Below are 11,292 nucleotides of genomic sequence, written 5' to 3'. Positions count from 1 at the left end.
CGGGCGAGAAGACGATGAGCCAGTCGCTGCGGTCCTTCTTGGCCTGCGTCGCGAGGGTCAGCCCCGGGCCCCGCTTGCGCTTCTGGGCCAGCTCGTGGAAGGACGTGATGGTCCGGTGGGGCGCCGGCTCCTCGCTGACGTCACTCCTCCAGCCTCCATCACTTTTCCCTGCGTCTGTCTTCCAGCCAGAATCAGTTATTCCTGTATTGGTCTTCCAACCGGAGTCAGACTTTCCAGGCTCAGCTTTCCAACCAGAGTTAGTATTCCCACCGATTTTCCAACCAGAGTTATTGTCCTCGGTGATTTTCCAGCCAGCTTCCGTTTTCTCGGTGTCAATTTTCCAAATGGGGTTGATTTTCCAACTCGGTTCGGTTTTCCCAGGGTGGGTCTTCCCGTCGTCGGCCTCCGAGAGCTCGGAGGTCAGGAGGTCCTGCTCCCCACCCTCCTCCTCCTCCTCCAGCTCTGGGTAAGGCAGGTCCTGGCCGGTGGTCAGCGCATTGCAGTTGGAGTCCAGGCCAGGGCCGGGTGGGGAGGAAGCTCCGGAGCAGGAATCGGGAGAACAGCAGAAGCTGTCGGGAGAGCAGGCGCCAGGGCCTGCAGAGGCCAGAGGGGAGCCCTGCTCCGGGGGGGTGATGCTAGGCTGAGGGGGGACATCTTGGTCACCAAGGAGGTCGCGCGAGTAGACTGAAATGGGGGACTCGTCAGGGCTAAGATCTGAGCAGGAGCTGAGAGAGGAGGAGCAACCCGGGTCCGAGGGAGAGGCAGCCCCCTCTTCCTCCTCTGCTGGGTCCTGCCGGGTTTCTAGGCCTGGCCCGTGCTCCTGGCAGCATCGGCAGGGCACCGCTGGGCTGTTGGAATTGGCATCCACCAGGGTCCCGCTGCAGGGGCCCCGGCTCTCCTTGCCCCCTGCGTCCCCCGGGGGGAAGGATGTGCTCGAGGGCCCCTCCCTTAGCTCAGGACGGCGCGACAAATGCAGGCCCAGAGAGACATGCTGGAGGTGGATGTGGTTGAGGTTGCAGAGTAAAGCCCTCTGAGGGGACAGCATGGTGCCAGCGGCGACGGGATGGCCTCCAGAGAATCAGGAAGACCGGGCCTCTCGCATCCGCCTACCTGGCAACCGCAGATGCTGACCTAGAAGACAGGGATGGTGAAACCCAGCCAGTGAGGGTGCGGACCGCTAGGACACCGAGGTGACCGACAGCGGGAGCAGGCCCGGGAAGGCGCCGCCTGCTCCAGGCAATATTCAAATGAGATGCAAATGACCATCCACTAGCCTTTAGTTTCCTCTGCAGTGTTTGCAGGTGGAATCGAATGGAACCCCCCGGGAGTGGCGCGGCATGGGCGGGGGGGAGGGGGGGGCATCAGAGAATGCGGCTGCGCTCTGGATCCCCATGGAGGTGCGGGGGGTGGGGGGGAGACGGGACTTGAAAAAGGATGCGGTCCAGAATGGACCCTCGGTCCTCTTGGCTGCAATCACTCCCAGAGTAAGGGGCCAAGGGAGGCCCTGCCCAAATGCTCTGAAGTGGGGGAGGAGGGGCGCTGCGTCTGGCTGGTGAATGCAGGGAAGGGCGGACAGGAGCGGGGGGATGGAGCAGTAGTCTGAATGTCAAGCCGGCCTGCACAGACCGCACAGGGCTTCAGCGTACAGCCCCGGTAGAAACCGGGCTAGAAACCCGGGGTTTCTGTCCATTCTCTCCGTACTTGTCTTTCATCCGGCCACCACCCCACCCCTATTCATTTTTACTGCTCCCTCTCCTGCCCCACCCCTCATGCAGATCCATTCATCCACACCCCCAGACCGAGCCCTCCTCACCTCGGTTCTGCAACTGCTCCAGGCGTTGAGCTCCTCTGCGGCTCACACAGTCCCCGCACTGACTGGAGGGAAGGGGTGCGGCGGTAGGACAACCCGCCCACGCTGCGCAGCCGCGCCCCTTCACGCATGGGCGGGGCGGGGCTCAGACCCAGCCCCCTGCGCTTGACGTCTTGCCCGTGTCACCCACCTAGGTCTGTCTGTTTTTGGTACGTTCTAAGCTTTTTCGTCCTTAGAGATCCAGAAGTCATCGCCCTGGTTGCTGTGGAACCACCCTACCTATTCTGGACAGAGCTGCATCCCTGGCTAGTATACGCAAGAACAGAACCACAAGGTTGGATAGGATAGCAGGTTCTGGTATAATATCGTTTCATTCTTGTTTTTTTATAGGGTTGAGAAAATTGATTCCAGACAGGTCCACTGTATGCAGCTTGCAAGTTCTTCCCTTTGGGTTTTCTCCTGGATTGTTTTCCTCCAACAGCCCAAAGACATGCAAGTGAGGTGAGTTGGTGTCTAATTGCCTGAGTGGTTGTGGGGATGAGTGGGCCCTGCAATGGAAGGGCCGCCTGCCCAGCGTTGGCTTCTACTTTGAGCTGCCCAGATAGGCTCCTATCACACACCATCCTTAACTGCTTTTATTCATTCCTTAAATGTGTGTATAGCTCATTTCAGTGTTTAATATTAGAAGTATTTGATGGGTTTTATTTTAGAGGGATAAAAGGAGTCAGGGAAATATCAGTGTGAGAGAGACACATCAATTGGTTGCTTCCCATACATGCCCCAACTGGGATCAAACCAGCAACCTAGATATGTGCCCTGACCGGGAATCTAACCTGCAACCTTCCAGTGCATAGGATGATGCTCCAACCAACCAAGCCACACCCACAACCAACCAAGCCACACCCACAACCAACCAAGCCACACCCACCTAGACGTGATATTTTTGTGACCAGAAATATCATAAAATACAACTCTTGTCTATATCAATTAATATATGACAAAATTTTGTCACAGTATCCAAGAATCTATGGATGACATCCAGCGAGGACATACTATAATTTATTGAGAGCTCCCCTCCCGCCCTGGCAGTCTCTGGGTCACTTTTTCCGCTTGTAGATCTTCTGTGCTAGCCTCAGGAAGATGGCTTGGGGCAGGGGCGAAGAGTACTGCTCGATAAGACCCAGAAGGCGGCTGTAACTGTCTTCCTCATATTGCATAAACACGGCCTGCAGATTCAGCTCCTCGTAGAGTGCCTTCACCCGGGCCACCTTCTCAGCTTCTTTCTGCCCATAATTCTCCTAGAAGGGGGTAGAGGCAGGAAAACAGGCTTACTCTTCTCCTAGTGCTTCCACGTCCCCTCCACACCCCCTCCACGCCCCTCATCCATATATTCGGAACATCTCCAATGCCATTCACTTGATTCCTGCCTCCAATTCAAGTGTCTTTGAGTGTCTAAGATTGTCTCAGATGTTCAATTTTCCCCCTCCCACTCCAAATGCTCAGACATTAGCTCAGCCCTTAGCTTCCTGTCGCAGGGTTTCTCAGCTTTGGCACTGTTGAAATTTGGGGCCACATAATTCTGTTATAGAAACTGCTGCGTGCATTGTACGATGTATGGAAGCATTCCTGGCCTCTACCCACTGGAGGCCAGAAGGTTGAGAACCACTGCACTAGAGAGAGACCTTAGCACATGCACACACACCAAGTCAACAAAAAATGTCTGCTGCTACTGCCAAATGTCCCCTGCTGCTAATGCCAATGCTCCCACGTAAGAACCACTGCCTTAGCCCCTTTCTTATCAGCTCAGGGACCCACAACCCTCTCCTGGGCACCTGCAGGATCTGGCACTGTTCCGGCGAGGCCCGTTGCAGACACTGTACTACCAGCCAGCTGCATTTGTTGTCCTGGATGTCAGTGCCAATCTTGCCCGTCACGCTGGTGTCCCCAAAGAGATCAAGGTAATCATCCTGGACAGGGGAGCAGAAAGGGAGAATGAAGATGCTCCGAGGCAGGCAAGGAGGGAAGTTGGAGCCTGTTCTCTGCCAGTGCCTCCTGCCTTCCTACCTGGATCTGAAAGAGCTCTCCCATCTCCAGCAGGATCTTCTTGGCATTGGCGTGTTCCTTCTCCCCGTCAATGCCTGCCTATAGTGGAAAGGGGATTGACAGGCGAGACATCAGGGGCGCCTTCATCTTCCTGACCCATAGGGTCTTGCTCAAGGTTGGCCCCTAACTCTTCTCTGATCTCCTTTCAGACATCCCTGGCTTCCCTGGTCTAGGAAGTCCTGGCTGGTGGTCCAATCTCTATCTCACTTAATTTTAGCGAGGCCTTCCTGCAGGCAAAAATTAATCCATTCTGGAGGCCCTAAGACCATCTCTTATTTCATGAGGCTCAGTCCAGGAGTCACTGATTCTTCTTCATAATCTTTTTTTTAATATATATTTTATTTCAGAGAGGAAGAGGGAGAGAGAGAAAGAAACATCAATGATGAGAGAGAATCATTGATCGGCTGCCTCCTGCACACCCGCTCCTGGGGATCGAGCCCGCAACCCAGGCATGTGCCCTTGACCGGAATCGAACCCAGGACCCCTTAGTGCACAGGCTGATGCTCTATCCACTGAGACAAACCAGCTAGGGCTCTTCTTCATAATCTTTTTGCCATTTCAAACTTCATTCAGGATGAAAAGGAAACTTGGAGAAGCAGGTTCAGGGTGCCAGTCAATCCCACTCACTGCCTGTAAATCCAGTCTTTTCAGCCTGATCATCTCCTCCCCACTCCTATCCATACTCAGATGGAAGATTTCTTGTTCCTCTATGATGGACTACCCACTTTCACTTGCCTCACCTAATTTCTACAACAATGCTGTGAGGTAGGGATTTTATCCTCATCTTACAGCTGAAGAAACAGAATCAGGGAGAATATGCAACTTGCTCAAGGTCACACAGCCATTAAGTGGGGGCACCAGATTGTATAAAAGCTAACATTGGTGGGTAGTGGGGGTGTGCGGAGGCTCACTCACCATATACATGGCAGCAGCTACAGGAAGGTAGAAGGAGTAGAAAGCTGTCTTATACTTGACAATAGATTTGTACCTAAGTAGGGAGAGAAGATCAATTCCTCAAAAAGGCAATGTCCACCTGGAGCCCTCCCTCTCTGTTCAGGTCTGGTTCCCACTGTCCCTCACCTCTTTTCAGTGAATCTGCCAAGATCCACGTTGCTCTGCGGGGCTGTGATGAGGTCCAGGGTCTGTCCAATCTCAGTCTGATAGGAAGTCTAAGGCAGAAGATGGGCCATGAGATGGGCTTTCTTCAGGACTGGGGAACCCAGAAATCCTGGGCCCCACATCCCATACCAGCCAACAACTAGGCAGAGTCAGAAAGGCAGCAAGAGGGAGGGAGGGTACCAAGTCTCAAGGCCCACATTCTCACACACAGACACACACTGTCCTTTATCCCTCCTTCCCATCACACAGGGACAGAGACCCCTCCTTGCCTTTAACACCATCCTTCCCAACTCCCTCGCTTCCTTCCTCTTCCATGAAAACCTCGGTGTTCCCTCTGCCCTAAAACCAGCTAGATGAAAGCGGCCTGTGGAGGCCAAGCTACTGCAGGCAGCCTCTGGGCACTGGGCCTGGCCGGCAGCACACCTGCAGGAAGAGTTCCATCAGGTTCAGGTAATAGGGCTGCTCCCGGCAGTAGAGCTTCAGCAGGCGGTAGATACAGGCTTCCAGGAGCATAGCATCATTCACGGCATCCAAACCAATGCCTGGCTGTCAGGGGACAGAAAACACGCAGTCAGTCTCTGGCCGAGACTCATAGCAAGATCCTGTCACTCTGAACACCTCAATAGGCTCTACGTACCCGCCTCCTGTGGCCTGTTTCCACGCCAACTGCGACTTGCCCGTGGGTTTACCTTACCTTCTGATACCAGCAGATCTGCCCCCGTCGGGTAAGGGATGAATCCATAATGTCGTCTGCCACCAGGAAGAAAGCTTGGAGCTAGGAAGAGAGGGGAGAGTGGAGTAAGACCCCAGAGCTCCGTATTACTGTCCCTTCCACCAGCAACAGAGCTGCCAATGAGAGTCACTATGAGCTGAGAAGGAAAGTCAGGGTGGGGAGGCCCAGGACTTGTTCTCTTCTATGGGGTCAGGCTACACATTCTAGTTCCTTAATACAGTTTTCCAAGGCATGGTTTTTAAATCTTCACGTCATACTGATCTGTATGTGTGCTCTAGTGGGTAACACTGTCCACCGGCTTAGGTGTAGGCAGTGCAAAAAGGCCACGGCGATCGATGCTCTTGGTCCAGGCCAAGTCCTTGGGGAAAGAGGCATCAATCTGCACCTTCACCTCTGACCTCACCCGGGGGTGGATCTGGGCTTTCCACATTGGAGGCACATATTTTATTTACATTGTGTTTATTTGAGTGGCATGGTTCCCCTGAAGCCACCAGTCAACTGCCTCTCCCAAGCACGAGTGCAGGGCCATCTGGTTTCAACCAGTACCACTCAGCCAGGGTTGTCTACAAAGGGCATTTACAGCGTGGCCTCCCTCAATCACCTCTGCCCCCCAGCAATGATTCTGAACCAACTGCACTTTCTATTTATTAGGGGAACTTTAACAAATACCAGTGCCAGTCCTAACCAGTCAGCATACTGAAGGGTCATCAGTTTGATTCCAGGTCAAGGTCATGTAGCTGGGTTGCAGGTTCGATCCCTGGTCTGGTTGGGTCAAGTTCAGGAGGCAACCAATTGATATGTCTCTCACATCTCTCTATCTCAGGAGGCAACCAATCGATATCTCTATCTCACATCTTCCTCTCCCCCTCTCCCTCTCCCTCTTTCTTTCTCTCTTCCCCCCTCCTTCCCTCCCTCCCACTGTCTCTAAAAATCAATGGGAAAATATCCTCAGGTGAGGATTAACAACAACAATACCAGTGCCAGCCCAAACTGGTGTGGCTCAGTTGGTTGGGCATTATCCCATGAACCAAAAGGTTGCTGGTTGGAGTCCCAGTCAGGGCACATGCCCTGATAGGGCGTTAGGCTAGATCCCCAGTAGGGGGCATGCAGGAGGCAGCCAATCGATGTTTCACTTTCACATGATGTTTCTCTCTCCCTCTCCCTTCCTCTTTCTCTAAAAATCAATTTTAAAAATTACTTAAAAAAATAAATAAATAACAACAATGCCAGAGTCCTACCCCAGATCAATTAAATAAGAAATCCATAGGGGTGGTACCTCAGCATTGGGTTTGTTTTTTTAAAAAATAGTCTTCCCAGGTAGGTGCTTATAGTGGGAAGTAATGGGAAATATACCGCATTACCTATGTAGCATTCTTAGCAAATGTTTAGCCTGATTGTAATCATGATGAAACAATCAGACAAATCCAGACCAAATTGTGAGCCATCCCACCCAACAACTAGCCTCCCACACACACCCCAACCGGGGCCAGGGATCAAGCTTGCAACCCAGGTATATGCCCTTGACCAGAATCGAACCCGAGACCCTTCAGTCCTTGGGCCAATGCTCTAACCATTAAGCAAATGGACTAGGACTAGAAATTTGGGTTTTTATGTGAATCTTCTTTGTTGAATTTAGGGCACTTATTTCTAAAACATTTTCAAAAACTATCTGTGGTCTGCCAGTTTTCAATCTCTGCTTTAGAATAATCTTCTGGAAGAACCATGGCACTTTACTCAGAGAATGGCTACCTCTAGGCCCAGTTCGAAGGCCCTGGCCCACAGGTGGTCTTCAAGTGAAATATGTACCTACTGACAAAAGTTCCCCATATGTGCTCATCTGTGGAGTCATTCACTGTCTAAATTTGGCTGTGGCACACTAGAGGCCCAGAAGCACAAATAGCCAAGGATCGAGTTCTAGGCCCAACCCTTCGGTTCTCACCAAGGCACCCCACATCTAGTAAACCTCTCCTCCTCCCCTCCCCTCTTCTCACCAGTTCCACACACCAGCCCACAGTCATGGCCCGCTGGAGACTATCAGCATCTTGCTTGCTGGGTCCCACCAGGTCCTGGAAAGTTACCAGCACCGTCATACCCCGCTGGTACTTCCCTCCGATGACATTGTACTCCAGGACCTGGGGGGCAACAGAGGGACAGAGTGGCAGGATCCGGGAGCAGCTACTCTGAGATTTCTTCTCGCCCTCTCCTACTTCCAACCATGACCTAACTTTAAATCCTCCTTAACCCTGGCTGGCATGCCCAGGTCTCAACTTCTCAAGTTCCAGCCCCATCCCGCCTCTCCTAACTTCCCCTCACAACCCGTCCCTCCTTTCCCAGCCACTTTTTCCCACCCACAGCTCAACCTATCTGCAAACGAACAGCCTCTCACTGTGCTGAAGACAAGCTCCCACCCCTCAAAATTGGTCAGAGAGCTTGGCGAGGACCCAGGTTGGGGGAGCCATCCCCACTCTGGCAATGGTGTCTCTTCCTGCTCATTTTGCCTTCTGTTATCCTGCTGGCAACCGATCTAATTCAATGGAAAGACTTCCCTTTTAATGTCCATCCCAATGTAGACAAACCTCCTTTTCCTTGGTTCCCCTCAGACAAATGAGACAGCATTTATAAAAGAATTACTAGAGCCGAAACCGGTTTGGCTCAGTGGATAGAGCGTCGGCCTGCGGACTGAAAGGTCCCAGGTTCGATTCCGGTCAAGGGCATGTACCTGGGTTGCGGGCACATCTCCCAGTGGGAGATGTGCAGGAGGCAGCTGATCGATGTTTCTCGCTCATCGATGTTTCTAACTCTCTATCTCTCTCCCTTCCTCTCTGTAAAAAATCAATAAAATATTTTAAAAAAAAAGAATTACTAGAAACTCCAAAAGAATAAAAGAATTAGGTAAGTTAAGTATCCCAGCAATAGTTCCTGTCCCAGAGCAGAGGTTTCTGATGATAGGCTAGCTTCACTCCAGCCCACCTCAGACTGCCTTCCTCCGGGATCCCTGCCAGGGGAGCACCGTATGATTTCTGGACATCTAATTTCCTTCCTTGACAAAATCAGGTTCAACACCTTCACCATCAAGGGCCTACACCCATGCAAAGCAGTTTGGCTGCCCTACCAGATCTACAAGGTGGAATTGAAGTGCTGAGAAAGTACACCTGTCCAGGCACAGGCCCCTCCAGAGCTGACCTGGTGTCACTCAGATGAAAGCCTGTCCCCACACCTGTCAAAAGTCCCCCCAAAACCATAGCTGGATCCCACTCACACAGAGTGACCAAAAATTCACTCCCTCAAGTCGCAAATCCCTCACCTCCTTAAGCCGGGCAATAGCATCTCCTGTGTCTGGGTGTCCCAGGTCATCCTCAGTCAGCACCTTGACAATCTGGGAGAAGTGCTGGATGAAATTCTGCTTGTTTTGGTCATAAACATCCAATTTCTGGTCTCCATTCATTCTGAGGGAGGAATAAAGTACTCTGGGGAGAGAGAGGACAAGTCAGAAACCTGATCAGCTGCTCCCCTCCCCAAAGACCTTCTCCCCCCAACACTCACCGAGGCTCCTCTGTCCACACTTGGCACCGGCAGCGGGCACTGTGCCATGCCCCCAGGACTGAGCCCCGGTGCACCAGGGAGGGCCGCTGTAGGGAACCCAGCCACCTCTCCTGTGGCACCCAGCAGGGGGCTGGTAGCAAGAAGACCCCCACAGATCTCAGCCAGCGGGACAGAGGCATCAAGGGGACAGGGGCTGGCACAGGGAGGAGGCACGAGCGCTCCCTGCAGGGACAAGCACCAAAGGCAGATGCATGGTGGCAGGTCCCCAGGTCATCCCTACCACCTCCACCTTTTACCTAAAGGCCCTGGCCCACCCTCTTCTGGACAGAACTTGGGCATTTAGGAAAAAAAGGAAATGCAGGGAACAAAAAGTACGGCTGGTGGCTGAGCCTCCACTGACCATACTTAAAATCAGATGGCAAGTACTTAATGTACCTAACTTTATCCTCCTCAACCATCAACTCCTCCTCCAGGAAACCTCGGGAATTGCCACTCTATTGGCTTCCTCGAAATCCTGGCACAGTTAGAAGGGTCCAGAGTCAAGTTCCTCCAGACGAGGGGATGAGAGGATCCTTAAATCACTCTATTTCACAGATCAAAACTGCGGTTCTAGGAAGACACTTCGGCAGTGGCAGCGCCACATCTAGAACCTAGATCTGCCCCGGCGGCGCGGAGGATGCGGATTCTCTGAGCTGCCCCACGAAGAGGAGCCGAAGCCCTGGTACTGCGGCACGTGGCCGGGGGCTCTGAAGCTCAGCGCCCCGTCCCCCACAGGGAGCGCTGGGGCTGCAGACGCCTCGGAGCCACACTGGGCGAGGGAGGCGGGTTCGCAGAAGAGAAACCGGGTTCGGGTGTATTGGGGAGATGCCAGGAAAGCCACCAAAGAGCTCGGGAGTTTCCGCACCTCCAGATGGGTGAGCCAGTCAGGGCCACCGACCCCCCAACACGGGGACTCAGACGCCGCTGGCCGGGCCTCCTGTGCCTCGAAGCAGCCTTCCAGAGGTAAGGCCGAGTCTAACCCCTGCCCTCGCTCCCAGTCCGCCACCACTCTCACCTGTTCAAGGATGCGGGTTCCGGGCCCAGATTGTTGGCGGGGTATTCCTTAAAGCTAACCCCACTCGCGCTCAGCTCTCTGGGTTTAGTAGTTCTCGATCCTCTTTCACTAGGGACAGAAATGGCTCGTTAGACTACAATTCCCGGCATGCTGCGGGAGGGACAGACACCACGCGATCTAGCGCTGGCTGGCTGGGCGGGGACGAGTCGCGCTGATTGGCCGCTTCCCCTCGTATGAGCATGGGGCCCTGTAGTCAGAGCCAATGGAAGGGCTGCGCCCAGGGCAAAGCCTTAAAGGAGCGGGACTGAGAGTGGGATGGGATGGGAGGCGGCTGGGAATGTCCTCGCCTTTTCTACACACAAACTTTTTTTTTTTTTTCAACACAAATGTCCAACAATTTTAATTAAATCATTGCTACTTGAAATACTTTATACATGAATAATTTAACTCTTTACACTGTTGAAGCATTGCATTTCAGTATGTTCTATGACTTCTGTATCATCACCTGAAATTTACCTTTCTATCAATCCTTGTCCCACTCGAAACCCCATGTTTTCCAGCTTAGTAATACAGCGTCCATTTTCCTGACTAGTTATCCAGAATCACTAACAGCCACATATCCACAGACATCCTTCCTTCTACCGCTCTGAAACTTCTGCGTCTACACACAAACTTTTATTATCTTTCTGTGCAGCTAAGGGATATGTTAGTACAACCCAGCAGACCAGCTTTGTCACTTACTGATTCTCTCATTTAGGCAAGTCATTTAACTCTCTGAGCCTCAGTTAACTTCCTTGAAACTGGCTTTCCTCGTGATATACTTACCAGGAGGTAATGTATAGTATAAAGTGCTTTTAGGGCTGAATTAAAATAAGACTCAGAGTAGAAGCTGGAAGCCTCGCCCCACCCACACTATGGCTTGATCCTGTT

General features: G+C 52.6%; 2 protein-coding genes across 4 annotated transcripts in view; both read right to left on the bottom strand.

Moving 5' to 3' along the window:
- LOC102762877 (RUN and SH3 domain-containing protein 1-like) overlaps positions 1–2,109 on the bottom strand; it is a 3,221-nt gene extending 1,112 nt beyond the window's left edge. The window contains exons 1-2 of the mRNA XM_006775771.2: positions 1,814–2,109; positions 6–1,131 (exon numbers count right to left, since the gene is read on the bottom strand). Coding sequence (XP_006775834.1) covers positions 6–1,045 — 1,040 coding nt within the window. The 5' untranslated portion in view covers positions 1,046–1,131; positions 1,814–2,109. The remainder of the gene's footprint in view (positions 1–5; positions 1,132–1,813) is intronic.
- A 729-nt stretch (positions 2,110–2,838) lies between these two features.
- Positions 2,839–10,664, bottom strand: FDPS (farnesyl diphosphate synthase). Of its 3 annotated transcripts, XM_006775676.2 has the most exons (11): positions 10,363–10,664; positions 9,309–9,530; positions 9,070–9,232; positions 7,757–7,897; positions 5,727–5,807; positions 5,456–5,578; positions 4,994–5,082; positions 4,829–4,901; positions 3,875–3,952; positions 3,643–3,777; positions 2,839–3,108 (listed from the first exon to the last, which is right to left on the bottom strand). In XM_006775676.2, the coding sequence occupies exons 2-11, from the start codon at positions 9,485–9,487 to the stop codon at positions 2,908–2,910; spliced, it is 1,263 nt and encodes a 420-aa protein (XP_006775739.1). In that variant the 5' UTR covers positions 9,488–9,530; positions 10,363–10,664; the 3' UTR covers positions 2,839–2,907. The 3 variants fall into 3 exon arrangements, with proteins under 3 accessions (XP_006775739.1, XP_006775740.1, XP_006775741.1); XM_006775677.2 differs by lacking the exon at positions 9,309–9,530 and having other exon boundaries at positions 10,363–10,486; XM_006775678.2 differs by lacking the exons at positions 9,309–9,530; positions 10,363–10,664 and adding an exon at positions 10,213–10,356.
- Positions 10,665–11,292: the final 628 nt, after the last annotated feature.

The sequence above is a fragment of the Myotis davidii genome, unplaced genomic scaffold (genome assembly GCF_000327345.1).
Source record: "Myotis davidii unplaced genomic scaffold, ASM32734v1 scaffold208, whole genome shotgun sequence".
In the NCBI taxonomy this organism is placed as follows: Eukaryota; Metazoa; Chordata; class Mammalia; order Chiroptera; family Vespertilionidae; genus Myotis; species Myotis davidii.
Note: the sequence above shows the minus strand (reverse complement) of the source record. Positions and strands in the feature narration are given on the sequence as shown.